General features: G+C 40.2%; 1 protein-coding gene across 1 annotated transcript; it reads right to left on the bottom strand.

Moving 5' to 3' along the window:
- On the bottom strand, window positions 1–26,437 carry LGSN (lengsin, lens protein with glutamine synthetase domain). Its single transcript, XM_034763883.1, has 4 exons — window positions 26,408–26,437; window positions 16,068–17,073; window positions 3,919–4,097; window positions 1–1,200 (listed from the first exon to the last, which is right to left on the bottom strand). Exons 1-4 carry the CDS (start codon window positions 26,435–26,437, stop codon window positions 1–3), a joined length of 2,415 nt encoding a protein of 804 aa, XP_034619774.1.
- Between the last annotated feature and the right edge of the window lie 102 nt (window positions 26,438–26,539).

The following is a 26,539-nucleotide window of genomic DNA, read 5'->3' as shown; positions in this document are numbered from 1 at the left end:
CTAAATAAAATATTCTAAAAATTTATTTCGTTCAGCATCCGTTTCTTCCGTTTCCAACTCATAATGTTTCATGGCAACAAAGTATCGAATAAAGGTATCACCCAGTGCTTCCCTAAGGCACAAATCTTCCTCAAGTGCAGCAAGAGCATCTTCTAGTTTCAAAGGGATTGCTCCAGGTTTCAACTGAGCAGTGTTCTGGTTCTCTTCTGACACATCCTGGAAGCTAAGTTTTCTCTTTACTCCATCCAGGCCTGCAGCAACAGTAGCAGCAAGCACCAGGTAGGGGTTTGCTGTAGCTGAACCTAGCCTGTTATCTATCTGAGTGCCTTTTCCACCATGACACTTAATGTTAAAGGCACAGCTATTATCATTAAATGCCCATTTTGCCATCACAAATTCTTTTGATTCCTTACCATATTTGGAATAGCGTTTACGGCAGCTGACCGTAGGAGCCATCAGGCAGCTGAGAGCTTCGGAATGCACCAAGAGCCCTGCTAGCCAATTCTTTCCAACATCAGTGAGTGCCTGAACCCCCCAATCAACAGAAAACAAATTCTTTTGGCCATTGAAATCCCACAGACTATGTGACAGAATCCCCGAATTGTAGAACCCATTCTCTGTGAAAAAACTTGCAATGTAGTTGTACTTTTTTGCCACTTCTTTAATGCCTGTTCTGAAGGTGAAGGCAGTGTCAGCAGCACCTATGCCAAACTCTGGATGAAAAGAGATCTCCATCTGTCCAGGCCAAGTGGAGGAAGAGAAGCTCTCAATGTTGGCACCAGCGTGATACATTCCTTCAATGAGTTCCTGAATGAAAAGCTGGTCATAACTATTGAGTATGCTTGCTGCAGGAAAAGATATCGTCTTTGAATTTACAATTTCAGCAATGCCATAAATACAAAATTCATAGGTGTAGGCAGAGCGCAATGACAAGCCATTGTCCTGAAGTTGACTCAGCTGTTGTTTGGCAATGTGCCTGGGTGAGGTCAATAGAGGGGTTCCCAGTATAGTGAAGGAATCGCATATCACTCTAGCAGTTTGTTCAGTCCATGGTAGGACTCTAAATGTTGATAAATCAGGGCTCAGGAGTATGTCACAATTAAAATTGGTTGCACTTATGTGGTCCACTTCACTGTCCTTAGGGTTCAGGGTCAGTTCAAGGTATCCTCTGGGCATGGACACACCATAGATTGCTTTTTCCTAAACAAGGGGGAGAGGAATGGATTACTGAGTCTTTGACAGCTGAACATTAATAATATTTTAGATATATAATATAATATGCCCAAATCTTAAGTAAATATTTTAGCATTTGGCCCATAGGACCTTTCTCCTCAAAGAATCAAAAAGTGCTCCAGAAACTATAGATTTATGTTGACCACCATTATCAGGTAGCTACCTCTGGAGGGTGGCAACCAGCTGATGCATAAGTGTAAGGAGGAAAAGTGTTGAGCAAGGTTGTATGCAAATCTCTGCTGTGTTTAAGAAATAATAATAATAATTATTAATGTCTGTGAGGAACTGACAGGACGTCAGGCTCCAGTTCTCCACTGTTTTGCCCTTTATCTAGTCACTTACACCTGTGCAAAGCAAGTGCAAAACTATATGTAAAAGGCTGGCACAAGATAATTTTCCTAACATAATGTTGGCATTTTACATCCACTTTGCACAGATGTAAATGACTGAACAAGGCAGTGGAGAATCTGGGTCTGGGTTCCCTTTAAACTCCATTACACTCACTTTGTCTACCTCAGATGACAAACCGCTGCACCAGCTCTGCCAGGATGTGAACTTGTTACAGGGAATATAGACTTTTCACACCTGAGGCTTAGATTTATACTTGGCTGACTTTGCTTAGGTAAAAACCTGGAAACAGATTCAAAATGATAAATAATGCTAACACCTCCATGCCTTCTTTAAACATCATGTAGACAGGTGAATCAACAAATTGCTCAAGTTGCCCCTTCATTTGCACAGGTGGCTCCTATTGACATGAATGGGGGCAATGCACAAGTCAAGTGCAGACAAGACTGATATGGATGGAAATTATAATAACTGTATCTTTGATGAAGAATCTTAGAAGGTATCTTAGAGCCAGATCTTCAGCTGGTGCAAACTGGTATAGTTCCACTGGAATTATACCAAGTTACAGCATCTGAAAATCTGGCTTAATAATGTGCTAAATTTCTATATTGTGGAAACCCATGAAAGACCAATACAAATATATTTTTGTTACCTGTCCTTTTATTTATATATGGAGAGAGAGAGAGAGAGAGAGAGAGCATGAACTACAGCAAGTGAGCCTTTTTAGCAGTATGGAAGCCAGAGAGAGTTTTTATACAGTTTGCCTGTGGGAAGGCCACAGATACTCTGGATTGAAACTAACCCTAAATTTTTAGTGAATCTTCTCCCACTGCCTTGAGAAAGGATCACTATCTAGGTGGATTGACTGGCTGGAATGGAACGGTTGAGATTTCAAGACTAAAGTGAATGATACAACACTTTCTCCCCTGAAGTGGACAGAAGTTTCTTAACTTTTCCCTTTACCAAATATTAAAATTAGCTTTGATTGTAAGCAAATAATTTTTACCAGAATTACTGAGACAAGATAGTTAAGGTAATATCTTTTATTGGACCGGGGGATTCTGTTGCTTGAAGGTACAAGTCTTAAAACTACACGGAGCTCTTATATTTCAAATTATTTACATTGAGTACAATATTTTTCCTTTCTTTTTGATAACTACATAATGTTACTACAGTAGTCACAAAATTCCCTAGATAGTCCCTATACTGTGTGGTGTCATCCCATCACCTGTACTAAGCAATATGGTGATCACCATGGTAAGGTTATCTAGTTATTAAAGGCAACACTGAAAAATTGTTGAGGGTGAGCACTTTACAGCCCCATTCATAAAAGCTACATGATTTCTCTTGAAATCTAAAAGTTTTTTCTATTTTTAAAATGCTTGAGGATTTACATGGAGGTCAGTGAATAACGTGAGTGCAACAGATAACTTTGAATAATCTGAGATGGGCACCTGTACTGTGAGTTAATGATTGAAAAAGATGGTGCTATTACCCACCACCTCTCAAAAGCATTAAACTAACTGAAAAAAGTTTATTTCTGCTAACATCAAATGACATCAAGAGTAAATTGTATCTAAGTGCTAGAGTTAAAAGGTTGCAGCTATCTAAAAGCCAAATAATGAGAAAATGGTATTAGCTTCAAAAGATGCTTGAAATGAAAGCATTCAATTTTCTGTCATGTTGATATCTTTTTTGTGATTGCTTAGTAGAATGTGAAATATTCATAGTAATATGAGAGTGAAAATACAGCATTAATCACCCATGTTAAGGATCAGAGGAAAAAAAGCTTAAAGGTCAGGATATATATACATGCTATCAAGAGCTTCATAATTTGACTCTTATTTGACTCTTATTTTCTGTATCAGTATAGGAAATATTACTAAGCAGTCATGCAATCTATAATATTTTCTTATATGATGTGATTGTTGAAAAGAGAATACTTCATAACTGAAATGATTTTCAGCTAATCATTTTTGTTTGTTTTGATATTTTCTCTTGGGTCTCGTCTTGCAATCTACTCATGTCAAATAAAACAGAATCTTTATAATTGTGGTGAATGTGAAAAGATAATTCTGCAGAGGGAGATTATTGGATGTGGAAAGTACTGAAATTACCATCTTAATTAGATTTGTATTTCTGCAGGGCAGAGAAATGATGCTTCAGGGTAATGAGAAAAGCCCAAATCCTTGGGGAGTACTAATCGGGATGGGGGGAGGGGATAATATTTGATTTGTTGCAGGCTTAAACTGGTGCACACATTATGAGGAAATGTATCACAGCAATAAAGGCAGGGCCATGAGAGCTCAGAAGAGTATGAGAGGCGGAAAAACTTACATGAAAAAAACGAGAAGGAATGCTCTTGGATCTTGACACTCCATGCAGGTCAGTTGCTTCAAATCTGACAAACTGAATATTTTCTCTGGCCATCTGTTGTTTAATGTGGTCAATAAGTGAGACCAGACGAAGGGAAGATTGACTTCCAGGATTGTTTATGTCAGGCTCTCTGCTGTGATCTTTAAAATAAAGAGCAGTGTTCATGTTAGACAAACTTAATAATGCTGTCATTACAAGCTGTTTCACTAAAAAGCACCAGCATGACAAAATGTCATATAATAGGGTGGCCGATCCTCCAGGATGGGCCTGGAGTCTCCAGGAATTAAAGATTAATCTTTAATTAAAGATTATGTCATGTGATTAAATCTCCAGGAATATGTGCAACCAAAATTGACAGCCCTGGATAGAAACTTGACTTTTTTTCTTTCAACTATGACTTACTTACTGGGAAAACAAATGGGAAGAAGATTTGCCACTCGCAAACATTTTGGAAGAGGACAGTCTAGATAATGATGTCCACTTTTGTCCTGGAGAACCAGTACAATGACTGTTATTTTCTGCAAGGGTTTTACAAAACTACTTACACAGTCTCTGTGCATAGTCTGATAGTCATGGGGGAGCATATGCTGCAGTAGAGAACTTCTGAGGGAGGAGCCTATTAATCTAGTGGGGGAGATTTTCAATGGCACAAAGGACAGCCAGATACCTAACTCCCATTGAAAGTCAATGGAAGTTAGGTGCTTTACTTCCACTTGTGACCTTGAAAATCACCTACCTGTTGCCCTCCCCACCCCAACAATCATGCATAAGTCTGGGATTGTAGAGAGAAGACCTCAGTTGTCTTCTACCCTCTTCCAAATACAGCAGGATTGTGAGGTGGCCTGTAATCTCCCCCAGCACAGCAAGAAGAACTGTGAAGACAGGCTCTCTAGATTTGCCACCTCTCCCTGGAGATAGTACTGGGCCTCATTCTCCACTCTGTTACACCTGCTCTGTGCCTGTGTAATCCTATTGAAATTAATGATGTTATACTGATGAATAACTGGTGGAGCAGAGAATCAAGGCTAGTAGCTTACTCTGACAGATGTCCTGATCCCTGCCAACTAGCTTCCAATTCCACTCTCTAAATATTATTTATAACTATTATTATTATTCTGTATTTAAGTTAGACTTTATAAACGGTGACCTTCATCTGGAATTAAAGTGTAACTGAGAACAGAATTAGATGCTAAGGCTTCAGTAGTGTTAGAAAATAGTGTTGCTTGTCCAAAGGAGAGATTTTTTTTTAAAGTCCAAAATTCCCACAGGGAGATAGATGGCAGCAGCCATCACAACCACAGACTGCTCCAAGCCCTCAGATATCAGTGGATCAACCTTCAGTCAGTTTCTGATTGGAAAGCAGCAAGTATCATTATTATTTGTATTACCAAAGGGCCAGGAGCCCTCACCAGGGACTAGGACCCTATGTGCTGGGTGCTATATTAGCAGACATAAGTACTGCGGGCATGTGGTGAGTAAAATTAAGAGGGAGGTGATACGTTTTATTGGGGTATTGTGGGAGAAAGACCACCAAATGCATAGACAGGTGGTTAAACAAAAATAAAAATGGTAGAAACAAATAAAATAATAAGAATGAAGGGGAGGAAAAATAGAAATAAATATGTTCCATCTTTTTCCCCTCACGCTGTCTTTGTGTTTTTTGTGTATTTCAATTGTAAGCTCTTTAAATAGGTGACATATCTTTACTCTGATTTTTAGGAATTGTAGGGAATAGGAATAGGGTAGTATTTCTTTAATTAATTTCTGAATTCTCTAATGGCAGTTAGCATGTTCGATTATTTAGGAGCTGTCAGAACCTCACTAGAACAGAAGTGTGTATATGTAGGAAGGCTTGCATGTTGTGTATATGCAGTAAAGAGTGAATCGGACCACACATTTCTGGTTCCTTTGTATAATGTTTTTGTGTAAAGAGCAAAAGTCACAAACAGGTAGCTAGAACATTTTTGGATTCTTGATAAATAATAAAATGATGGAGAGGCAGTACTCTCTCCATAGTTAAGGTCACAACCAGTTTCCATTATAAACCCTATTTTATTATCCTATAATTTGGCCTTGGAACATAGATTTTTACTGAAATTTACTAGGTTTGACTTCTGTGTGAGCATCAGCATGCACCATGTGTTTATTATCATGTTACTCCATATTGGGTGGTTGTAACTTAAAAAGAACATTAGGGTCTTTCTATACATGACAGCTAAAACATTATCCTTTAACTCAAGTGGTAGAAATCCGCTATTATTATTTTTTTGGTGTGGGGGGGTTTGTTTTGTTTTTGTGGCTGTAGGAACAAGGCTCTAGCTCTGGCTCTATCGGTGTGGTTTTATCCCTCAGACATGATAGGTTCTCACTAGTAAGGGTTCAAATCATAATTCTCTTACAAGGCTGGTTCTTGTTCTTTTTATAGGTCATAAAAATGGGGGGGGGGAATCCTCTTTCTCCCATATTTTTGAGTTTCAAATTTTAAAATGGCTCCTGTCTGAAATCTTATATGTCACACATAATAAACACTTGTCAAGGATAACTATGTGTACAATTCATCACAACGCAATAAACTTAACTTTGATCCAAAATAAATATTATTCTTTCTTCTGTAATCCCAAAATATAAACACAACACAAAACCAGCCTGAAACAAATATACTGTACGTATACTGACATATAAAACAGCTTCAAATGCAAAGCCTCGTACATGTGTAATTTTACCATAAATTAACACTGAGACACTTTCCCAATTGAATATAACATAACAGAGCTCAAAAACAACAGCTAAAAGTTCTTCACCACCAATATATATTGGTTACTGAAATTATATGTAACTGAAGTTTCCCATTGACTTAAGTGGGTTTGGATCAAACCTCATATGATCAGTTTAACTTTTATTATGTCCCTTAACTATTCATTTTCTTGCTTTGAATTGCTTGGATATTATAAATGATATGATACATCAGAACATTGTTATTGTTTAGCAATCTTAATTGGATTTTATATTGAAGAACTTTTTGTTTTTGAATAATTAATAAATAATGATTAACAATAATCCTCCTTCTCCCAAAGCACATTGTCTTTCTGTGTATTTTGTAAAGGAACATGTACAATTTTCATTGTTCGCTATATGTAAGAAATAATGGGCATCATTTTGGTAGGCCTGGTTTGACATCAGTAACTTGCCTTATTTCTTAGTGGGCATGATTGGGAAGGTGATGGAAGGTTAAGTTGTAAATAGGGGTTTACTAAGCAATATGCTGGAGTCAGGATGTCTGTGCTAGCTAAGATAAACAGGAACATCTGGATGCTAGGGAGAACACTTCTGCTAGGGACAATGGACAAGATAAACCTGGTATGTAAAGAGCCAATCCCAAAATATAGAATATCAGGGTTGGAAGGGACCTCATGAGGTTATCTATTCCAACTGCCTGCTCAAAGCAGAACCAATCCCTATTTTCTTTTTTTTTTTTTTTTGCCCCAGATCCCTAAATAGCCCCTCAAGGATTGAACTCACAGCCCTGGGTTTAGCAGGCCAATGCTCAAACCACTGACATATCTTGCCCTCCATCCCTCCCTGTGATGCAATATATATTAAATGCAACATAATGTGTAAATGTATATAAAGGAAGAGGTTTTCTGTGTAACTTTGGATGTGGGTATGTCCTATACTCACTCACGACGCTTGAGCCTGATCAACTCAGTATAGCTTTGTTGTATGCCAAATAAAGGAACCTGATTGATAAAATCTGGTGTCAAACTGAGTTTTTGGGATCCCAGAGAACTGGATGAAGTGTTCTCTCAGAACTGGACAAGGTGGTCTGGATAAGCCAAGTGGAAAGGGTCTCAGAGGTGATCCCAACAGTTTCCAATTAAAATCCATTTTGTAAAATCTATTTATGTAAATTTATATGCAAATTAGTCATGCCTATCATGGTCTTGGCAAATTATCAAGAAATATAATAATTAAATCAAAGGAACTTTGGATTTCCCTTGTAAATTTGATTCCTTAAAAAAGCAAATGCATCCATATTGGGCAATTTTTATGAAGCATTTTTTCACGTTTATAACAAATCAGTAGTGTATAGAAAAGCATTCACTACTTAGTTTTTATCTAGTCCTTGCTCAGGCAAAACTCCATCTCCCACTGAAGAGAAAACAGAGTAGGGACTTCGTAATTTGGCCTATTAAATATGCAACCCCAGTCTCCGTGCCATTGGCTTTGCAATCACTACAAAATATTTCTAAGAAAATTCTACTGCCTAATCTATTAACAACAAGAAAGACTTGCCTTTCTTATCCAAATCATTAGTATTGGACATCAAGTAGGATGAAAGGATTTGAACATATCAGTTGCACATGTGGCTGGAGTGGATGGTTGGTGTTGGATTTGGGTTTTTTTTTCAGTGATCGAGAAGCACTTTGCCAGAAGACAATGCCCACATCCAGTGTCAGTGAGTCATTCGCTGGTTGTTCAAAAGAATTTCTGTCTCATGTTTGCTAATTAAACCACATTACGTCCAAATGAAAAATTTGTTAGCTCTTAAGCAGTTAAGTGCTGGACAAATGAACAGAAGAGGAGGAACACTTTACTACATGTTGCAGGAATATAGCCAGGATAAAGAAAAGCTGACCTAACAAATGTACTGATATTGAAAACTCTGTTGGGTAATATGATATCATGAAAATCTGATATAAAATTAATGACCTTTTTTCTTTACATGACCTTAAGTAGAAATATAGCTTTAGAGAAATAAAAATAAACCATAGACCACACAGGAATTGTCAGACCACCTCAGATTAGTGATTCGTCTAGTCCAGTATCCTGTTCTCTGACAGTGCCCAGTACCAGATGCTTCAAAGGAAAGTGTGGAAAATCCTTCAGGAGGTAGTTAATCTGCATGGAGGGAAAGTTTCTTCCTAATACCTGTTACTTAGAGGTTGTCTTATGGTCTGAAGCAAGATTGTTAATATCCCTTGCAAACTTTTGGGGGTTTTGTTTTACTTTTTCTTTTTAAACCTTAGTAATGTTAGTAATGTTCATGTTATCCATATGAAAGTTAAATCCTGCTAAACTCTTGGCCACAAATCCAGGGACAAACAAATTGTCACTGTTGAGTGACAAACTGTTGAGTTCCACAAACAAATTGTGCTTTATGTGGGGAAAAAGTAATTGTGCATTCTATGAAAAAAAGTATTTTCTTTTTAGTTTTAAATTTGTTGCCTCACTTTCATTAAATGTCCCTTCTCATTTTACGCAAGGTAGATTGGGTGCTCCTATTCAAACTTCTGTATACCAGTCATTATTTTGTACACCTTTATCCCCTAGTCTCCTCTCTAAAGTAAACAGTTTCCCTGTCTTTTGAATCTCTCTTCAAATTAGACTTTTTTCCTGCCATTAATTATTCTTATTTCCATTCTCTGAACTCCCTCTTTTCTACTATAGTCTTTTTAAATAGGGTTACCAAACAGGACCCAGATTGTAATTGAAGTGTTATTGATTTGTGTAATGACTAGACCCAGTTTAAATTTCTGTTTTTCGATGAGAATGGCTTTTTGACTAAATGGGCATTTTTACAAAAATTTTCAGGATTTTGATTGTTGAAAACTGAAAACAAATATGGTTTGAGGTTTTTAGTTTTTCAACCAATAATTTGCACTGCTCTGACATCTTAATGGGTTCTAAATTAACTACAAAACTCAGGAAAAAGTCTGAACCTCATTGTGAACAACTCAGTGAAAATCTCTGCTCCATGTGCAGCAGCAGTCAAAAATGAAAACAAAATATTAGGAGACTTAGAGAATGGAACTATTGAAAATATTATGTCATTATTAGAATGTATCCGCAAAAGATCCCCCCCCTCCCACACCCTCATGGAAGGTGATAGTGTCATGGAGAACCAAGAGATTAAAGTATAGCATAGTACCATATAATGAACAAAAAGGAAGATAAGGTCTTGATCAGAGTTTTTGCTGTCTAAACTGAAAAACAGGCTCAAACCTTAGAGATAGCATGAAGGAAGAAGTGTCAGAATTTGTATGCAGCCTGAACAGGAGGGACAAGGAGAAGGGCCTAAGTGACAAGAAGTATAATGGTCTCCTCAAGAAAGAGGAGCTGAGTTTTGACCATGTAAGTGAAAGATGACAAAAAAGACATTGAGGAAGAGATATCAGAGAAACAGGCTAAGATATACATTGGTTGAAGGGAGACATGTCAGCGATCCACTGGTAGGATTTCTAAATCATCAACACAGCGAAGCCATGTGAAAAGATCAGATGACTCAAGTTGGAGAGAGATGAAGAGTGGGCCAAGAACATAGTCCTGAGGAACCCCCACAATAAGAAGATACGCTAAAGTAATGGCAAGAGAGGTAGGTCATATGAAGTCCCCAGAACAACCTCTGTGGCTGCCCAAGCATGCATGGCAGAACCATTATTATCAGTGCTTTTCAAGCTGTATATGAATGCAGGGCTGGGCAGGACTTTTGTAACCAACAGCAAGCTCCAGCTTCAATTGAAGTCAATGGCAAAACTCCTTAACATCAATGGGAGTAAGTCCTAGATGCTAAATACTTTTCATATCTCAATCCTTAATTTAAGTACTAGATAGAAGTCTTTGTGAGTGATTTGTTACTTAGTTTCTTACATAGTAATAAATGACTTAATATAAGGTCATTTACTAAGGGAGAAAAAACATTAGCAGAACTGACAAACTCCATGCTTTAATAATTCATGTATTCAGTCATCCGTTTTACATAATTTTTATTGAAATGGGAATTTAGCAGAAGAACTTTTAGTCAATTTAAGCATTTTTTAATTTCTTAGGCCAGTATTTTTAGGCATTTTTACATAATTGTATGAAGGGCTCAATCCTCCTTTCCTTGTGCACCCCAAATTCTCACTGAAGTAAGTGGGTTTTTAAGCATGCATGGAATTGATCTGAAGAATGTTCCTTTAAGAATGTCCCAAACTGCTAACAATTGGGTATTGGTCACACACGTACCACATTCTCATTGGGGTGTCTGTAAAGGCACAGTATGGTCAAGAAACCTGGTCCTGTTAATTGGGACCTGTGCACTAACTGCCCATGTGCTACAGACCCAGTCCCACAGTCTGCACTCATGCAAAATATCACTGACTTGAATGAGATTTTTGGCCTGATTGAGGACTATGTGGGAAGTTTGGTAATAGGGCTAAAGCCTGTTCCTAGCACACTACCCACCTAAAACAGGCTGCACAGTGGAGAGGTCCATGGTGACCAGAAGGATAGGATTCTCCCTCAAGCTGTCATACCTCTCAACAGTCCCCATTTTCAGAGGACTGGCCCGCTTTGGCCCACCTGTCCCAGTTGAAGTTGAACTTTTCCCACATTTAGTGGCACCTACAGCTGTACACACATTACAAACTGTGCACACCATTGGCAGGGGCAAAGCTAGAGGGGGTAGAGGCTTCAGCAGCTCCTGCGCATGCTTACTGGCTGCAGGGGAGCTTAGGGATAGTGAGTGACACAGCCGCTGTGACGACCGGGCTGCAAAGTGGGGCCTGAGCGTGACATAGATTTGACGGGTGAGGTGCTGGGGCCATCAGCTGCAACAGGTCAGTGACCAGTTGTGTCCTGCTTTAGCCACTTGAAATGCTGGGACGGATGAGCCGTGAAGTGGCACAGAGTATGTCCTCAGTGGCTATTGCACTGGTTCCTCTGACTCTTTTATGTTGAGTCTACATAGTAATCACTAAACAGCAACAGAGGGTCCTGTGGCACCTTTAAGACTAACAGAAGTATTGGGAGCATAAGCTTTCGTGAGTAAGAACCTCACTTCTTCAGTCTTGCATCTGAAGAAGAGGTTCTTACCCACGAAAGCTTATGCTCCCAATACTTCTGTTAGTCTTAAAGGTGCCATAGGACCCTCTGTTGCTGTTTACAGATTCAGACTAATACGGCTACCCCTCTGATAGTAATCACTGACTCTGTCATGCCCTATCATTAAGACCTCTCACTACTGGGACATAGGGAGTCCCCACAGAGCTGTCCTTCATGGCATTTGGAATTCACATCCCTTGCATGGGCTTCCTTTGTTGTGCCTCCACCTATGTCCTGCATATAGCAGAACCACCCTGATTAAGCTACCTGGAAATTTGGATGTGATGAAGATCTCTCACTTAAGTAGCATCAATATTCACTTAGTCCAGTGGGTTTTGAATCCATTATGAATTATATGCCTTTGCAATACTGGTGAAATATCCATTTGTATCTGCTACAGGGCTGCATTTCCACTTCCAGCCTAAATCTACAATTTATTAAGTACTTTGGAATCGTGAGGCATGTAAGTTTCTATACAAATATAAATTTACGAGTATGCCAAACAATGGCTTCCCCTTGCACTTTCCAGGTCAAATTTATCCATCATGTCCTTGCTTCCAACCTTGCTTCTGCCTACAGTATCTCTCTATGCTCATTTCTTTCCATTCTACCCTCACATGCTTCATCCTGCCCTAACGCCACATATCTGTCTGCTTTATGTCCTTATCCACTCTTACTTTTGAGTCTTGGTACTTCAACTCTAATGCCTCCACCAATTGTTCCTCCTTAAAACACACTTTACCCAAGTGGCCTGTCAACCCCCATCCAGTTCTAATAAAGTGTTCACACAAAAGGACAGGAAATTTCTCTGAAAAGGAATGGCAGACCACACTGTTTCTTCCCTTTCTGCATTTTTGGTATGTGTGTATTTGAGATCAATGGGAGTGTTGCCCAAACAAGGATTGAAAAACTGAGTAAGGACTTCCAAATTTGGCCCAACCATAAGTTGTCATTATTAATAAATATTTTAAAGTGAGACAAGTGAAAGGAAGTGGTCATATTACATTCCAGACTGCTATTGCCTATGGACTAGTTATATATTATATTGTATACACTAAATAAACTGCATCTCTTCAGTGTCAGAGGCCTCTCTTTCTACCTATCTCCCTAGCGTCTCTGAAAAGCCTAGGAGGCTTTTGATTACTAATGTCTAGTTTGGAGTGAACGCTATTTGCATAAGTGCATGCTATTATCATATATAGGTGCTTATGCAAATGCATAAACTTATGTAAATGAAAATGTTTGCATAATTACCAGCACTTGACACCTTCCATGTTTCTACGGTGATGCACTGTTTTCAAGGAGCTGTAGTTTCAGATCTGGTCTAACTGACAATACCCAAGGAATAATTTCTCTAGCTGGCTGAAACATCTTGCTTCATTTTCTAGGTCAAAGGATTTTTTCCCTATAATTGACTGTGAATTTGAGCACTCTTCTTTTGTCTCAGTTCTGATTTTTTGGGGGGAGTAGGGTGGGATGAAGGGCAAGGGGTCTATGGTGAATGTGTACAGGACATTAACTGTGAGGGGGAGAAATACAGTGGCTGGCTGTATTATGCAATTTGCAAAATTTTAAAGGGAAGGGTGAGTAGTTATTTTTAGAGGGTTGTTAGTGAAGTGACTAGTGTGAATGTGTCTCATTCCTCTCTACTGAATGGAATAAGAATTTCTCAGCTGTGTCATGGGGCCTCTGTTGCTGACTGCTAAAGGAGGTTCTCCTTTATTCAAGTGATAGAACACTGTGCTTTTAGAACAGTAAGATCTGAGTTCTATCCTTGCTCTTGTCATGAAGTTCCGAAGTGTGTTGTGTCCAGCATAGTAACAAATCAGTTCCTAGAAGGTGATGGATATGTTATAGTATTTAAATTATCTAACATGTTTGACTCCACATTAAAAAATTAGAGGTGGATAGTGTGACGTTGCACTCCATAATGCTTTATAGAAATATGCTTATGAGTGTAAATATGACATAACTGGAATGTTTTATGCTAGATATGCCATGCAACATATCTCTGCAAAGGTTATGATCTACTGGATAGATCATATTCATCCTATTTACATTCATGTATCATTTTTGTATTCAAAGTTATGAATATTGGCTATGTATTTGTTTGATTTTAAGTAGCCTCAGTGAAACAGTTGGTCAGCTTCTTGAGAAAAGACTATTCTCAGTAAGTGCACAATCAAGAAACACTTAAGCTAACAATGAACTTTAAGAGATGCCAATCCACATCTCAGCTTCCCTGGGAATGTAGCTCAGCCTGTAAAGTTCTGAGTCATCTCCTTATCTTATAGGTTTTGAACTATAATTCGCATAGTGGTCAATGACGCAGCTGAGACAAGGTGGGTGAGGTAATATTTTGTATTTGACAAGCTTTCAATCTTACACAGAGTTGTTCTTCAGACCTAATCTGTGTAAACTCAAAAGCTTGTCTCTCTCACCAACAGAAGTTGGTCTAATATATTACCTCCCACACCTTCTCTTTCTAATATCCTGGGACCAACGTGGCTATAATAACATTGCATACAATGATGCAATTGGTCAGTTGGAGTTTAAAACAGCACATATTTATGAGGCAAAAAGGACTGATGGAATGCTGAAGAAATTATTCCTAGTCTCATTTTGCAATTTAGGAATTGGGCTTTATGAACTAAGGGGAAAACTAGTAGCAATCCCAAGGACTTGGTAATGAATTCCACTGGCCTTTCATTAATGCAAATACGTAAAATGATCTAGAAGGGAAAGAGGATATAGTCTATGCAGAAAAAATCCGCTTGGCTGTCTACTGATCTCATACATTAAACATGATCACAGTGAAAGCTGACCACAATATATATATTTTCGTTGTTCGATACTTCTGAAGCATCCTCTCTTTAAAAGATTCCCTTTTAGGATTTAATTCACTCAGTTAAGAGCAGCAGTGCACAACTATTCATGCATCCAAGTGTCCTGTTCAAAACTTAACTTGGGTGATTACATTATGTCTTCCTGTGGCTTGAATTGTTTGCCATCTGCAAAATTGCCTGTTTGTCAGAGCATCTTTAGCAAAACCTCTACACCGCAGAAAGCAGATTTTTTAAAATGTTAGATAGCTTTATAATTAGTCACATGATATTAAATCCTGGATCCAGTGATATCAACTATTGGCAAGGGTAAAAATGTTTTCTATCATTGGTAAAAGCATAGATGGAAATTATTTGCCCTGTTTTATAAGCTAGTAAAGTGATCTGAGTACCATCCTCTTACATTCTTATTAGTCTGTGACCTAACAATGCCCAACAATGTTTGTGCTGTTGACCACTTCCCAGAATAACAACTAACCTGCTCAAACTCATTATACCATTATAGCTAATAATAACTTTCCATTTACTGATCCTGCTAGCCCAGTAGTTTAATTTTTATTACTTCAAAGAAACCACAGTCTATTAGTAGCAATTAATTGGCTTTACAAACACTTCCCAAATAGTCAGGGGCGGCTCTAGCTTTTTTGCTGCCCCAAGCACGGCAGACAGGCTGCCTTTGGCGGCATGCCTGCGGGAGGTCCCCGGTCCCACGGATTCAGCGTACCCACCGCCGAATTGCTGCCAAATCCGAGGGACCGGTGGACCTCCCGCAGGCATGCCGCCGAAGGCTGCCTGACTGCCGCCCTCGCAGGGACCGGCAGGCTGCCCCCCGCGGCTTGCTGCCCCAGGCACGAGCTTGGAGCGCTGGTGCCTGGAGCCGCCGCTGCAAATAGTCTTATTGAACAGAAGGAAGATATGTGTGAGCTCTCTGTTTAATTTGCTTTTCTTACCCTAGTCTTCATATTAAATGTTTTGGCATTCCAGTCCTCTTAGAACTAATAATTGAAAACGTCATCCCTACATGGGAGCAATTTTCACTGCTGGAAATGTTAACAAAAAGGAAATTTAAAGAAATTCAGATTTCAAGTCTTTCCAGTGACTAGCAGACCTATGGAAAATGTTCCCTATGTCCAGTGTAAATGAGAAAATATTTCATTTTTTAGTGAACAAGACATGACTACTTGTGCATGGCAGTTTCTGGCAGGAAGTCAGGCTTTGTAAGCACCTTACTATAGAAGAAGTAGGCTGGAAGTACTGTAAAACTTTTGATCAAGTCCAGTCACATGTACAGTAACTGCCATTGCCAATTGTCTAACATTAATGCTGACAAGAGATTTGGGGTTTTTTTTAAACAATTTAACTGCATTCTTGAGTGGTACAGTAGATGATAGTTTAACTTCTTACCAGTCTGGTCAGGAGAAGGGTCGAATTTAATTCCTGGAGTGCTGCCTGTGTTTTTATAAGCTGGTGGTTGTCTCCTACTGGGATGCTCCATGTTGCTGCCTTCTGATTGTTGCTGATCAGACCCAGCAGAGCTGTGAACCAAGAGGGGCTTGTTTGGCAGCCCGGCTACATAATTGTCTATAAAGTGGAGCTTTCGATTCTCCCCTCCAAAATGAAGAAAAAGAGACTCAAAGGATCTACCCTGTTGGTCAACTGCTTTTTCATTGGGTTTTGGCAGACGTATATGGGAAGAAGTTCTGCTGGGCTTACCAGTGTATTTGGCCCTGTTACCAAGCAGAGGATTGTTTCTGAGTAGGTTTTTCAGCTCTTGCAATGTTTGTTTGGAAACTCCAGACCCCAGCATGAAAGATACTTCAGTGCTTTTTTCCTGGGTTGCTAAATTATTACCTTTATTCTCTTTCTCTGTTGCATCCTCCTCTTCTTCTTCTGTTCCCCCACATTTGTCCTCATTACTTGCTGTCTCTGTCACCCCAAATTTATCTTCTCTGCTTGCTACATCTGAACCCCCAGATTTTTCTTCTTTGCTCTCAGGCTCCGTTCCCAAAGGCTGATTTCTTTTGCTTGATGTCTGTATTCCCTCAGGTGTCTCCATCTTTCTTTCTATCATTCTTCTCCCACCTTCATCATCTTTGTAGACTTCTGGTTTCCTCAATATGTTCTCTTTCACACTGATTTCTATAGGGAAGCTCCCATTTCCTCCCCCCTTTTGATCTTGTGTGTGAGGGAAACTAGATGTTTTTTGAAGGGATGGACTTGCAGGTGGTTCTACAGGACCAGTTGCTCTTTGCAGATAAGAATGATCTGGGGTGTTTGTAGGGTGGGAGATCTCCATTTTCTCACATTCTAATGGGAGAATGTATTTTGCAGTGACTTTGACTCCTCTTGTCCTTCTTAAACCACATATACTGCCGCCATCAGCTTCATCATAGTCATTTCCAACTGTTTTCTGTAATCATCAACAAAATATACAGCCAAATAATATGCATGAGTGAAACAAGGGTAGAGTAATACAAGACAGGGAGTAGCACCAACAACTGTATTTTATTATCACCTGGGACTTCTGTTATTTCTTGCTGAAAAAGAGTTCTATGGGGGAAATTACTTATAATTTCTGTATAATTTCCATATAATTTTCATATAATTCAGCTTCTCTGAAGATATCCTCTTGAAGGATTCTTACTGTGGGGTTTTAGCTCCTTACGAGTGAGACTCGTTCAGGTCCCTATTCTTCAGGTATTTTGACCATTGAGGGCAGGTTTAACAGGGTACAGCACAAGCGGGATTCCCTGCTGCCTAGTATGTGCCACCCCTTGCCAAGCATAAATGTCCTTTAAATGTGAACAAAATGCGTTTTTAATATAGCCAAATGCTAAATTAATACATCTAGGAACAATGAATGCAGACCATAACTACAGAATGGGGAACTATATCTGGGAAAGAAGTGACTTTGAAAAGGATTTAGGAATAAAACTGGACAAGCAATTGAACATGAGCTCCCAGTGTGATGCTGTGGCAAATGGGCAAATGTGATCCTTGGATGTGTATATATAGGGGAGTAGAGAGGTGATTTTACCTCTGTATATGGCATTGGTGAGATCAATTTTGGAATACTGTGTACAGTTCTGGTGTCCTCATTTTTAAAAGGATGTGGAAAAGCTGAAGCGGGTTCAGAAAAGAGCCCCCAAAATTATTTGAGAGCTGGAGAAAATACCTTGCAGAGATAAACTTAAAAAGCTCAACCTGTTTAGTTTATTGAAAAGAAGATTGAAAGGGGACTAGATTAGTGTGTGAGTAACTGCAAAGGGAGAAAATACCAGGTATTAAAGGGCTCTTTAATCTAGCTGAGAAAGGCATAACAAGAACCAGTGGCTTGAAGCTAAAGCCAGACAAATTCAAATTGGAAATAAGGCATATATTTTTAAGGGTGATTAACCACTGGAACAAACTACCAAGGGAAGTGATCCATCTCTTGATGTTTTCAAATCAGGACTGGATGCCTTTCTGGAGGATATGCCTTATCCAAATACAAATTATGTTACTGGGCTCAATAGAGAGGTAATTAGGTGAAATTTAATGGCCTGTGATGTATAGGAGGTCAGACTAGATGAACTAATAGTCCCTTCTATCCTTAAATTCTATGAAATCTATGTTCTGTTCAGTTTCTCCTACTCAGCAGGGGCAAAGCACCCAGAATGAAACACAAATTTGAAATGATCAAAAATGTGCCTCAGGGAAAGACAAAAAAGGGTGTGAGAGAAAAGCCTCATGAAAAGTAACCTTATCAATGGGAGGAGTGAGAATCCTGCAAGATGATATCTTCAAAGAAAAGAATTACCAGGTATGTAATTTTCCCTTCTCTAAAGATGCCATCTGGAGAGCAAGAAGCTTTAGGGATGGCCTAGGAGAAAATGAGGGTAAAGCCACAACAAGCAGCAATAACAAAGTTAATGCCAACAGTTCAAACAGCTAGCTTGCTTTTTTTAAATAGCATTAATAATATAGAGAGGATTTTACACATGCAACACCATGCATGACATTCAAGTCTGCAGAAATACATAGCATTCAGTGGGAAGAAAAAGAAAAAAAAAAGCCAGATTAGGAATATCCCAAAATAAAACTACACTATTATTACAAACAACAACAAATACGACACAATAGCAACTTTTACTTTAAATGTATATAGGGGACTAAATGACATAGCCAAGGTCCTCTTGGTTTGCTTGAATCAGCCTTGAATGTATAGCTAAAAAGGTACTGGGAAATCATTAAATGTTCTGAGTTTGAATTTTATCAATATACTGAAGACATTCAGGTCTATGCCGTCAAACTCTCCAAACTTATATTCTACACTTTCATTGTTTTCTGTGGTGTCTGAAAGAAATAGGGGTCTGGATGAAAGAAAATTGGATACTAGTCTAGATAAGACAAACAAGTTGTTTATTGGCAGATGAAAACATTTAGAACAATAGATGGTGTCTGTAGCACATATTGACAGTAACATTTGCCCATCTTCTGCCAACATGATTAATGGCTTCCTTTTATCTAGATTCCCTCACTACTTTTTGATTAGTGGTGATGGCCCATTGTACCTTTGTCCAGCACTGTCTGGCCAAGATGGTGTGACTTGTCCTCTCCTAAAACAGACCTCACAATAGTCTTTCAAACCTCTCTCATCCTCACTTTAGACTACTGTAGTGTGCTCTACTTAGTACTATCTATAAATGCCACCCAGAAGCTTCTGCTACTATTGTATACAGCTTGCTGTCAACCTTCTAAGTAGGACAAGCCACTAGAAACACATAACACCTGTGCTCAGATCTCTACACTGGCTTCCTTATGATGTCCAGGTGCAATTAAAAGTCTTTAGTGGGAGCATTCAGCACAGAAGTTTTGCTTACCTCAATTTTCATTTAAAATATACTGTTCTCCTTTAATGCATCTGTCTGTCAAAAAGCTGCTATATTTTTTGCTTGTTTGACCCCCAATAATAAACAAGCCCATTTCTTAGAGCTGTGCCAACATTGCTACTGCTGGAAACAAGGAAGCAAACTAAAAAGCCACATACATTTAAACTTCCCCATTATCAACAGAGGAAATTGACTGGGGAGTATGGGGGACAATGTTTGCCAAATGGGAAAAGACACAAAATCAATAGGAAATAAAAACTTTCTAAGGGGATTCTACAAATAGAAAAGTTTTATTTGAAACAAAAAAGAGAAAAGAGATCCAGCTAAGAAATTTTCTTGACATGACTGCATTTTTAAAGAATTTACTGAAATGGTAGACTCTCTTTCCCTGGCAGAGACTGACATTATAAAAATATCATCTTTTCTGAGTGGTTTCTTTTTTTAAATTAGCCTTTAAAAATTCCTTTGCTTTCTGAATAATTTGATACCGTTAACTTATTCATAACAACATCTGTATTTCTTTTCTGTGCTTTCTAATGCAGTCCTATACTGTTCAAGGCTGTCCATTTCAAAAAACTTTAATCTACTCTTGGATATGTCAGGTGAAGCAGAACTCAAGTCTAGCATGATGTCCACAGTGCTGATCTCTGAAAAGTGTATAAATTGAATGTAACTATGGTAGTGATACTGACAGCAACCAGGAGATCTGACCATATACTTTCAGTTCTGTATGACAACCACATTTGTGATTGCTAGACAAAATAGGATCACTTCAGATCAAATATACAATATGAGAAAACCATCATCCCACAGTAATGCCATTCTAAACATTTTCATAAACACAAGTTATAATCCATACTGCAAGAAATAGCCCCTTCCAATTAATAGACATGAGGGAAATTACTGGCTACATATATATCTACTAACAGAAAGGTCCCAATGCAAACATGCTAAGATCTTACAGATCTGGGGCACTGTGTCAAGGATTTTTATTCCATAAAAGAAACTGGGACCTTGGGACAGATATTTTACCAGTCTTTGAAGGAAAACTCTACCCATTTCCCTCAAAGCGGCACACCTTTTTAAAAAAAAAATACCCCACTCAAAGGGTGAAATTTGCTATGATGCTGAGAACACACAAGGCCTAGCACTATTCAGGTCCCTAACATGAGGCTCCAGGGGTACCGTCTCTTGTCCCTTTGCACGGGGATGAATGTCACCCCCTATGAATAAACTCAAAGATGTATATCCATCCATCTATATATAAAATATGGAAGTTCATTTGGAAAGATTTTGAAACTTTAGATTTCTGAAATGAAATAAATGGACCTATTTTTCTTTCCATGTCCTAATGCAGCATTCTTTCATATTAAAAATTAAAATGTTCATCTGTATTTATGACTCTAGGGCTATGAGACAGTTTAGCTGTCAAGGGAAAAGCTATACTCCTTCTGCATGAAGCCGAATTCCAGACCTGGTCATGTCTACCCTGGGTTACAGCTTTCCGTACAGCTGCACCTCTACAACCCCTAGTGTCAGTAGGTATAGTTGATATTGACACTGGTGGAGCTTACTCCAGTTTCAAGAAGGGATAAGCTTCATCAGTGTAAACAGGACCTTTGCCCATCTATACTATAGGTTTCCTCCAGTGCAGTTACTCTATTGGCTGGACACCAATGGCTGCAATCAAGGCTAAATCCTCAATGCAATTGCTACCCTCAAATAGGTATATTGTGGCGTGCTTGTGGGGTAGCATCAGGGCCGGCTCCAGGCACCAGCATAGCAAGCAGGTGTCTGGGGCAGCCAATAAAGAGGAGGGCGGCACGTCCGGCGGCAATTGGGTGGCAGGGCCATCACTCCCTCTGGGAGCGAAGGACCTGCTGCCGATGGCGATCGCGGCTTTTTGTGTGTGTGCTTGGGGCGGCAAAAACGCTAGAGCCAGCCCTCGGTAGCATCTGAATATCTAGCATTCTCCTGTGAAGTGCTGCCTTTCATTGCTCTTGTTGCAGGAACATGTAGGAAGTGGTTCTGAGTGCAGAAAGTGTCATCAAACACAATTTTTGACATTAGAGCATGTGAAATTGCCATCTCTACCCTCGGCAGTCCAATTGCATGCCAATTCTAGCATGCCATCAAGCTCCAACAACTGATACACACTTTATGCTATGCAGTAAGGTAAGGCCCTTAAATAGAAAGAAAATTTTCTTAATCAATATAGGTTATTCTTTAAACATTATAAAAGCTCTGAAATAGGGATTAACTGAACTATAATATACAGCACTGCAAAAAAGGCAATTCACAAACTGCATTGATCAGTCTGAAAACATTTGGAAGTGAATAGTATTGCCTTGGGGGGGGGGGGCACACACCAAATGCTGAGAATTGTATTATGTGTAAAGCACGTGAAAATTCAAGTAAATTCTTGAACTTAGGACCATGAAAAGTGGTGCAAGTAGTGCTGAGCAAATGCACCAAAGTCTTCAAGATCATTCCCTGTCCCTGGAAGCAGCCAAGATAAGTAGAAACCCTCCAGCACTTCCCCCCAGTGACTAAGAAAGAGAGGCATGGGGGTGGATATTAAAACAACTTCTCTGCTAATGTACATTGAGACCTCCACTAAAGTCAACGGAGATGAACAAATTTACACCAGGAAAGATTTGGGCCCATTGTAGTACATGAAGTTGCAGAAAGCCACAAAACGTTTCCCAGAATGAAGGGTTCCCATGACTGGAAAGGCATTTGGCAATTCTGGCACATTATAGATTACTATGTACTACTGGCACAGATGACAGTACATTGTCAAGACCTCACTGAATAGTTTGTTTCTCTGAAGTGATTCTTCAATTCTTCAAGGTTGAATATCACACTGAGTTATAATAATAATACATCTTCCAACAGAGGATCTCAGAGCTTCATAAATAATAACTGAGCCTCAAGACTTATCATTTTCAGCTAGAGCAACTGAGGCACAAACTTGCCCTAGGTCAAATAGTCTTTGGCAGAGCTGGGAACAGACTCCATGTCTCCTGGCTCCCAGCCATGTGCCTTGACCACAAGACCATCCTGCTTCTTTAAAATATCCAGGTGCAGTGGGAGAGATTCCCACCCAAGTGAAAAAGAGGTTAAAGAGCTCCTCTGGGCACAATCAGCCCCACCCTGGTACACCTGGGAGGGCTGGCAAACCTGGAGAAGGGCAGCTCCTTAAAAGGAGTGTCAGATGGGGTGGGGGGGAATCCCAGGGTGGGGAACGGGTTCCAGCCATGTGTGTCTGCACAAACAGCAACCCACCTTTCTATGGGGTTAGCGCTAACCTCTGTAACAAGTACCACACTTTCCAATAGAACAATATTCAAACTCCTTGCTCCCAGCACAGCATACAGCACACAGTTCCCCCCACCCACACTGCTCCAACACCAAGCTACACATACACAGATTCTTCCCCATGCCAAAGCAGACTCCCACTGGGTCAGTCCAAACTGTCCATGCACTCTGACACTGGCATATATAGTGTGGTCAAACTGGACCTTCTTGCTGTGTGGACTCAGCTGTTATATCAGCTCCAGGATGGGCCTCTCTAACCATCCCCTTTTGCAAGCAGCAGTGTGTCAGTTGGCTCTCCTCCAAACAGCTCCTTGTTCAGCCTCTGCACCTCTGCACTTTGGTGTCTCCCTGCCCCAGCTCAGCAGCGCTGTTTCAACTGCTGCTTTTTCTTTGTTCTCCCTGCATATCTCCCCACGCATGTCCCTGCATCTGCTCATTGACTCAGACCTTCCCAGATGATCTGTAGTTAGTTCTGTGTCCTAGCTTTGGAGGGCACATCCCACCCAGCCAATCAGGTTTGTGCAGAGTCGCAGGAAGGGGGGTGGAGGGGAGAGGAGAACCCAAGCCCCGTGGAAGGTGGCACTCAGAGGGAAGTAGAGCTAAAGCACAGAGCTCCTTAGCTTTGCTTTTCATTACCCCCAGGATGCGCAGCCTGGACCCCTCAGACACTCAGGAGTTAGGAACCCAGTCCCCTTCATAGACACTATTTACCTATTTTCTTTGTGCAGAACAGTGGGGAAATCCTGAACTGTTTTGCAGGCTGCCAGATTATTTAGGTTGCCTTTTCCTTTGTTTTAGATTGCGGGCATACCCAGAAGGAAGGAGTGCCTCCCTATGGTTTATAGCTGGGAGACCATGCCCCACACTCCAAACCAGCACTATAGTGACACCTACAGCCAGAAGGGACATCTGGGATGAGAAAGATGCCCACCCTGCACTGCATGGGGGGTTCTCTACAGGTACAACCTATGATGAGAGGTGGAACAATGTGGGCATTTGCTTTCCAACCCTGACCCAAAATTAGAGGGAGCTTGGAAGCCCATACACAAGAAACAGAACCCGAACAGAATGAATCCAGAGCAGCGGTGCGAGTGGCTGATGGAGAGCCAATGACAGCAGTCAATCTAGCAACCGCAATTCTAGCAGCAACTGTTGCAGCAGTGGGCTGCTCAATAACAGTTGCAGACAATGGCCCAGCAGGAAGCCCTATAACAAAACCTGGTACCACAGTTACTGATAGAGCTACAGCCTGCCAGGGCAGCCACAGGTCTGGCAGTTGGGGCTCATGAGCCCAGGGCCTATGCTTCCACCAGCACCCCTGAAGTCGACTAAAATGGAGCCTGATGATGACCCTGAAGGTTTCTCTTCCACTTTTGAGCAGGTGGCAGGTGCCTCCCAGTGGCCTTGAAAGCACTGGGTCTTTGTGATGGCCCCCTTCCTGACTGGCCCAACCCACACACCCTACCAAGGGCTTGATCCTGTGGCTGCATGGGATTACACACTGATTAAGGCTGCCATCCTGGACTTGCTTGATATCAGTGAGGAGATGCACTGCTGTCACTTCCAGACAGAAACTTATCCCCAGGGAGCTCAATAACGTGCAGTGGCCCAAAACCCAAGGATCCTTGCTGGTGGTAGTTACGCTGATGGAGCAGAGTGGCGTTTAAATTAATAGAACCAAATTGATAATGATGGAGAATTCAAACAAATACTCCCCACTGTGGGATGAGAGGAAATACTTGAGGACTTTAACTGATGCATTCCAGTTGATGGAAAATGTTATGTCAACTAAGGAATCCCCAGAGATGGGAAGGGAAGGGAAGGGGACAATTGAATGCTAAGAAGCTCACCTGGCCATATGTAAAGCCCAGTCAGGGGAGAGCACCTTCTGGTCAGGAACAAGTACACTCATCTTCAGTCTTCAAGACACCCAGCCTGAGCCTCTCAGACACTCGGGGGGGTTACGAACCCAGCCCCCTTCAGAGAGATGATTTACCATTGTGCTCTCCAAGGAACATTGGGATGAACCCAGACTGTGGGCTGCAGGATTATTTCGTTTTCCTTTTCTTTTATTTCAGACTGCAGTCATACCCATGAGGGGGGAAACACATCCCTAAGACTTGCAGCTGAGAGGCTGCACTCCAATTCAGTGCCACAGCGACACTAGAGCCAGAGAGGGTCATTGGGGATGAGAGAGAGGCCACCCTCATACCAAGGGGATGCACTAGCGGTACCACCTAGGACAGCAGAACTATTACTTTACTTCATGTGAAAAGGCATGGCAATTAATGTAATTCACATCTTCAGTCTGTTTATTTTCACAGACCTCATTGCCATAGTCTTACTCCCATACTAAAGCTTTGCATTAAACATGCAATTATCAGATTAGCTTCTGAAGTCCTTTGATTCTGAAACTGCTCCCATACAACAGGCTTGTCCATGTAAAGCTGGCAGCAGTGCAAGATTTCTTGCAAGCACTTCCATTTATATATTGCCACCTACACCTTGAGGAAAGTGCTCTGTGGTAGTAGGATTTCAAAATGAAGGACTTGATCCTGCCTTAACAGTGGTTTTTACACCGGTATAATGTTGTTGAGCTACAGTTACTTCCAACTTACACTGGTGCAAGTTAGAACCAAACCAGGCTCCAAGTCTACCATCAATATTTGCAAAAAGAAGAACAGGAGTACTTGTGGCACCTTAGAGACTAACAAATTTATTAGAGCCTTCGTGGACTACAGCCCACTTCTTCGGATGCAATATTTGGTTCATCCTCTGTTTGGAAGACGGGGGATGGACTTAATGATCTAATAGTTCTTTCTATCTAACTTCTATGACTCATTTAATATATGGTCACAGAGACAGTTAGTGACTTAGACAAGGTGCATCTCTGGCATATCGAGTATCTGATAAGAGGCCTGCAGCCATGGGAAGGCTGGATGCACCATGACAGCAAAGCCACTTTAACTGTTTCTCAATATCTTACTGAGACACAACTTTTTTCACATTTTCATAACAAGATTTCCTATAATCTATTAAAAAAAACCATGTAATATATATATATTGCTCCCCTGGGTCGGATTCTGCTTTCAAATACACCAGTATAAATCCAGAGCAATTCCACTGATGTCAACAGAACTGTTCCAGATTATCACTGATGTAACTCAGGTCAGTTCTTGGCCCAGAACATGTAGTAACTCCATTGACATCAGTGGTGTCACTCTGGATTTACACGTGTAAATGGGATCAGAATTTGGCCCTCTGATTCAGGGCTTCTGATAAGGAATGGAAGATGTAGGATGCTAGAATAAACAGATCTAATTTCAAATAGCAAGTTTGGGTTTTTTTATTGCATTGTACAAAAAACTCTGTTCCCTCTCCCTGTGTCTCTCTGACCCTCTGTTAATTCAGAACACAACATGTATAGATCAAAAGCTTTGCACTATAAGTAAGATGAGAAATTGTTCCACTCACAGCTCTTGAAAGCCAGAAATAAGAAAATATTTTGTATCAACAGGTCTGTGTGGAAATCATTCACAATCAATGTCTTACCTGATGACTGAGCTCTTCCTCCTTGTCCATCTCCAGCACATTCTGGTTCAAGTCACCATAAGAAATGGTAACTGCCTTGTAATAAAATTGCACCCAGTATTTATAGGTACAGCTACAATAAAGGTTAGTTTG

Source organism: Trachemys scripta, chromosome 3, assembly GCF_013100865.1.
Source record: "Trachemys scripta elegans isolate TJP31775 chromosome 3, CAS_Tse_1.0, whole genome shotgun sequence".
Lineage (NCBI taxonomy): Eukaryota > Metazoa > Chordata > Testudines > Emydidae > Trachemys > Trachemys scripta.
Note: the sequence above shows the minus strand (reverse complement) of the source record. Positions and strands in the feature narration are given on the sequence as shown.

Bases quoted from the DNA above. Each gene is read 5' to 3' on its own strand.
- LGSN (XM_034763883.1), bottom strand. From the start codon at position 26,437: ATGGACAAGGAGGAAGAGCTCAGTCATCAG. The intron at 17,074-26,407 runs GTAAGACATTGA...TGATGATTACAG, and splicing joins AGGAAGAGCTCAGTCATCAG to AAAACAGTTGGAAATGACTA. The intron at 1,201-3,918 runs GTAAGTTTTTCC...CCCCTTGTTTAG, and splicing joins TTCCTTCTCGTTTTTTTCAT to GAAAAAGCAATCTATGGTGT.